Genomic DNA, 6,000 nt, shown 5'->3' with positions numbered 1-6,000 from the left:
TGGAGCTTTTTGTTTTTTCCTGACAAGGTCTCACTGTATAGTCCTAGGTGGCCTGAAGCTGGCCATATAGACCAGGTTGGCCTTAACTCAGAGATCCACCTCCCTCTGCCTCCTGAGTGCTGGGATTAAAGGCATGCACCACCATGCCCAGCTGATAATTCACGTTTCACACCAACTTCAGCACCTAAGAATGTACTCATTTTCTGTAAGCACCAATGAAGGGCTGTCCTGAGGTAACATGGTACAGGGCTCCCTGCAGAGACTAGCAAAGGCACAGATGATGTCTAAATTCTAAGCCAGTTGTCTTCCTCTTTCTGGTGGTGCTAGAGATTGAACTCAGGGCCTTGGGTATGCTCAGAGAACACTGTACCACTGACCTACATGGCTAGCCAAAAAAAAAAAAAAAAAAAAACCTCATTCTTGACTGAATCTTATCTTTTAATAAGAAAACAGAGTCATGACCAGGACATTCTTGTGAGTAGAATGATAAAGAATTTAAACTTCTTTCAAATAAAAGCTCTTTGACCCTTTCCCAAACTGCTAACTTAATGAAGTCAATTCAGAGAAATCAACATTAAGCTCTACTGCACCAAAAAGTCCAGAAATCACTTGAATTTCATTCTACCAAATCTTGAGTAAATACAACCTGTGACCCACCGACTCCCAAGTCCTGAGAAAGGAGACATTATTCAACTGAGCTCCCATAAGGACTAACCAATGCCAAAGCATGGGAGTAAAAATAAGGTCCTCTTAGCTTTCTCAGGCAACAACCTTCATTGTTCCACTTAGGAAGCTTTGGCAAAACAAAAGCAGAGTCACAGTATTTTCTTACCAAAAAATGCATATACATCCTCCACAGTAAGGGGCACTGGCTGCCCTTATCAGTCCGAATTGCATTTTCAAACAGGGCTCTGATCCGATGAGTAAGGCCAGTCTCAGGGATGGTAGCATGGATCTCTCTACCACCTACCCTGTAAGACAAGGACTCAGTAACTGAGACAAATCCTGTCCCCAACATCACAGCAGGAAGGGGTGCTTCACCAATGACAAAGGTCAGTAGTAACTATCAGTGTGTCAGAGAAGTCCTGTTCCCCAGGCGTGAGCAGGTTGGCAGCAGGTACAGGTATGACATGGCATCTCCAAAGCACTGAGCAAGGTGGCGACCCAGATTCTGTGGTTTCTGCACCAACACAAGCCTGTCCAGGAGTCATGCACAAACCTACCCTGTAAGCAGAATGCAAAAATCCACCCCCAGGAAAGAAAAGACCTTCAATTTAAAGTAGGAGTCAGGTGGCATGAATAAAATGTCAATGGAAGAAATAAAAGGCAAGCAAAATGAAATACTATTCAAAAGCAATTCTGCCTAATTTGTAAGGTTCAAGTGAAATAACAGCAAATATTCCAGAAGGACCAATGATGGCTAAGCTGACATGTTCCCAGAATGACCACTTAGCCTCCAGAGGTGATTATACTGCACCAAAACATGACAGATCTGGGGCTGCAGAGATGGCTCAGCAGTTAAGAGCACCGGCTGCTGGGTTCAGTTCCCAGCACCCACATGGTGGCTAACAACTGTCTGTAACTCCAGTTCCAGGGGATCCAATGCTCTGTTCTGACCTCCACAGGCATTGCATGACACAAGTGCACTTATATATATGCAGGCAATACACTCATACACATAAAATAAAAAAAATAAAATGTTTTAAAACTTAACAAATTTGAAAACACACCACCATTCGCAATGGTACTGTGCACTGTTTTTAATGCCAAGCACTTACTGCACTGAACCTCCAGAGCACCTCTATGAGGTCAGTTCTTTTCATTATTCCCATAGGACAGAAAAGGAACCTGTGAGCTAAGTGTCATGCCAGTTGCTAAGTGGCACAGCTGGCACTGGAATCAGAGCTGACCTCTAAAGCCTGTGTTCTTACCCATTCTCTCATTACAGCTCTGCAGACACTGACAGACTGTCAGTTGCACATAAGAAGCAAAAGTCAGGTTCAAAAAGCCTGGCCCAGAAAGACAGCCACCAAAGGTTCTAATGAGGAATGCACTGCTATCTAAGTGCCTTACTCATTTTTCAGTATTATTTGATATCTGATGCATCCACAGCTGGTGTTCCTGGCCATGTGCCATAACCACTTTGGCATGCCTGAGACCTGGCAAGGGGCTGGAAACACAACACCCATCCCCTAATGTTCTGTGAAGCCCATGGCTGGTGATTACCTCTGAACAGCTTCCACCAGGCTTTTCCTCATTTTCTCAGCTTCAATTGCAAACAACCAAGGCTCCAAGGGTTTGGCAGACCTGGTGACTGCATCAAAGAATCTTCTGGTCTTGTTAGCACTATGGGACTTACTCTGAATCTGTACATATGCCCTCCAAAGAACCTGATTGCCTGGATAGAGCTTTAAAGCCTCCGAGAGCGTCTCTCGAAGTGGAGTTAGAGGGTAAGGGCTAACTTTCATGTGGAATCTCAGCAGACTTGTGTGCATCAGGGTGACTGCTTCGAGAACGCTGGTCAAACTCTGGGAGTTCTCCTCCCCAGGGCCTTCTGGGAGAACAGAGCCCTTCAGGTTGGCAAATACCTGCTCATAAATCTGCACAGCAGCATCGATCCCTACAGTCAAATACTGGAAGAGCATAAAGCATTTGACCAAGCTGCTCAGGCAGTCCAAAGACTCTGCAGGAGCCGGGCCAGAGGCACCGCTCGCACCCAGACAGTCCTGCAGCGCGTGGTCATAAGCCTTTCGGGCTTTCAGAACATGAGTAGCCAAGACCTGCCCAGTGTAGGACCCATAGGGACTGTTCTCAGTCAGCCGAGTTAGTATGTGGACTGCTCGGCCTGTGGCAGCCCCTCGCAAGTCCGGTGACACTTCCACCTCCAGCTCGGCATAGAGCAGACCAAGTTCACAGAGTTCTCGGTCCTTCAGCTCACTGCTGCCTGCCATGCTGAGTGCTGTATCAAACACTTTTCTGGCATCCTCTATGTTACCAAGCAACCACTCCAGGTATGCATACTGCTTCCAGAGGCAAAAGTTGTTTCGGTTTTCTGGCTCCTTGAGGAGATTCTTGGCTAGTTTTTTGCAGTTCTTCCCCTGCGACTTTAATTTCTTCTTTTTAGTGTGCAGACACCAAATGACCTATAGGCAAAAAGAAAAGAACAGCTCTGAGCATTGCGAGCTGTCAACTTCAGAAAGCACCAGCAATGCACATTTCCTTTGCCACGTTTGGTAAACACCAAGGCTCCTGGGGCGGGGGGGGGGGGCGGGGGGCAGATTTTACCAAGGCCACAGGTGCCAACATTCACATATACAGATTTTCTGTTGAAATCTCTATTTCACATTTCTAATAACTAATCCAGTAAATGACACTTTTCAAGACATTACTTTAATACAACCGGGTGTGTGTAGCCTGTAGTTTTAAAACTTACATTTTTTTTAAGAAGAAGACATGAAATTGGAAGCAGGATGGGGGTGGGGTCTAGAAGGAATTGGAAGAGGGAAAGTGGATATGACCTAAATACACTGCATTTATGTATGAAATTACCAAAGAATTTTTGTTTTTTTTTTTTTTTGGTCTTTTGAGACAGGGTCTCCCTGTAGCCCCAGCTGTCCTGGAACTCACTATGTAGACCAGGCTGGCCTTGAACTCACTGAGATCCTCCTGTCTCTGCCTCCCAAGCGCTGGGATTAAAGGTGTGCGCCACCACGCCGGGCCCTACCAAAGAATTTTTTAAACAAATTGAAAACACATTATCCAAAAGTCAATATTAATATTGGCCAGCAGAGGGCAGAACAATGGCTGGAGACTCATTGAACAGATGGCTATAAAGCAGAGGGTAAGGAGCTTATTTTCTCTGTCCTAATAAGCCCTAAATCCTCTCACCTTGCTTAAGCTTACACTGGTTCTTAACACTAACTGCCTAATCACAGACAACAGACAGCTCTGGTCACTGAGTGCTGGACTGTCACCTGTTTTCCTCCTGTTCCTGCAGTTTCTTCCGGGGACAGCCACACCTGAGGTGCCTTCAAGAGTCACAAAGGAAGGTCTGTGATAGTTTCTAGAGGGGCATTCGGGGCCCTGCAATCCCTTGTGAAACACTGACATGAAATGAAAAGGTCCCAAATGAATGGAGGAGGCAGATGGAGTTACCTTGGCAATCTCGTACCGTAACCAGGAGAAGCAGAGCTGGGACTTCCGCCTGCCTGAGAACAAAGGCAGCACAAGGTGGAAGATGTTGCGGACAAACTCCTCGCCCTCTCGGTTGTGACCCCTGGTCCATCGAGGACAACCCAGCTGATTCATGTGGCCAACACAGCTGATGCCAGAAAAGGAAGGGTCGAAGAAAGTCAAGGGCTTTTCATCATAGAGTCCACTATCAAAGACACTGCTCTCGTCCATGGCCAGGTAAAGGCAGGAGGCTGGAGGAAGGAAGCCAGAAGGCACACCCAAGAACTGCAGAAAGGCCTCGATCAGCTGGAACTGAAGATCTGGGCTGCAAAGTCTGATCAGAGACTGTCCTATATCGTCAAACAACACCTGCAACCAAGGCGAGATGCAGTTGATGAAATGCGCAAAAGCTGTGACAATTTTCCCAGCTCTTCATATGGATGTACTAACAATATTATTTAAATTAAAATACATTTTAAAGCAGCCAGGCATGGTGGCTTTAGTCCCAGGGCTTTTAGTCCCAGGACTCAGGAGGCAGAGGCAGGCAAATCTGTGAGGTCAAGGCCAGCCTGGTCTACATAACGAGTTCTGCGCCAGCTGGGGCTACAAGGAAACCCTGTCTCAAAAAAAACCCCAAAAACATAAAAATAAATTTTAAATAAATAGTAGCAAAGTTTTCTGCAAAACACAAAAAGGCAAATGGTCTCCCAGGGCAGCAGGGGCAGAACAACTAGCAGCAGCCTGAAGGCGCCTGAGCATGTTCACACACCCAGGGATACTGTGAGGGCAGAAAGCCAAACACTTCCATAGCACCCTGCTGGGGTCACAGAAGATCTAGAATCACATTCACTTCAGAAAGCAAACGAATTGCTTTGTAGTTACTCTAGCAAATTACAATTATGAAAACTTTTGATTTTAGGATAGAAGACATCACCTGTGGTTTATTTCCACAAATGTACTTCAGAATGAAAACTGCTTGAAGACATAAATAAGTTCATGGTAAAAAGGAGACAACAGGAGCAATGGACCAAATAGGGAGCCATTAGAGCCCGAGATACAGGAAATGCTCATAGCCAACTGCAAGCCCCCACCCTCCAAGGGCACTACCGAAGGTCTCAAGGTGCTCTTCCTGATCAGCCCCTTGCCTCTCAGCAGAGGAAGTCAGGAGCAAACACACTAAAACTGGACCACTGGAACTCCAGCATCAATTAATCTGAAGCTTTTTTTTTTTTAATCTCTTGGGCTTTGATTACAGAAAACAGTAAAGGATAAGAAGTTGCTCATGCAGTCTGCTCCAGAAATGAACTTCTACGAGACAGGTGGAATTCTGAGCCTTGAGAACTAGCTTTAAAAAGGTTGACTGAGTTGGGGCTGGAGAGATGGCTCAGAGGTTAAGAGCACCAGCTGCTCTTGTAGAGGACCCAGGTTTGATTTCCAGCACCCACACGGCAGCTAACAAATGTTCATAACTCTAGTTCTAGGCATAGGGGATCCGATGCCTTCTTCTGACTTCCTCGGGCACTGCACAAGACAGGTGCACTTAGACACATGCAGGCAATACCCTCATATGCATAGAAGAGAAATAGAAATAACATTTTTTTTTAAAGTTGATTGTGGTCAGGCGTGGTAGTACACGCCTTTAATCCAAGCACTTGGGAGGCAGAGGCAGGTGGATCTCTGTGAGTTCAAGGCCAGCCTGGTCTACATAATGAGTTCCAGGACAGCTGGGGCTACAGGGGGACCCTGCCTCAAAAAAAAGACAAAAAAAAAAAAGTTGATTGTGAACAGAAGCCTCTCAGGCAGTCTCCTCCTCCCAACAGGTCTCCT

General features: G+C 46.1%; 1 protein-coding gene across 3 annotated transcripts in view; it reads right to left on the bottom strand.

The window, feature by feature from the left end:
• Positions 1 to 6,000, bottom strand: part of Nrde2 (NRDE-2, necessary for RNA interference, domain containing) — a 47,857-nt gene that overhangs the window by 4,614 nt on the left and 37,243 nt on the right. For all 3 annotated transcript variants that reach the window (XM_017795242.2, XM_008821748.3, XM_029557985.1), the window contains exons 10-12: positions 4,156 to 4,542; positions 2,227 to 3,143; positions 833 to 971 (exon numbers count right to left, since the gene is read on the bottom strand). In XM_017795242.2, the coding sequence (XP_017650731.1) occupies positions 833 to 971; positions 2,227 to 3,143; positions 4,156 to 4,542 (1,443 nt within the window). The remainder of the gene's footprint in view (positions 1 to 832; positions 972 to 2,226; positions 3,144 to 4,155; positions 4,543 to 6,000) is intronic.

This window comes from Nannospalax galili, unplaced genomic scaffold, assembly GCF_000622305.1.
Source record: "Nannospalax galili isolate Female #2095 unplaced genomic scaffold, S.galili_v1.0 scaffold107, whole genome shotgun sequence".
NCBI lineage: Eukaryota > Metazoa > Chordata > Mammalia > Rodentia > Spalacidae > Nannospalax > Nannospalax galili.
Note: the sequence above shows the minus strand (reverse complement) of the source record. Positions and strands in the feature narration are given on the sequence as shown.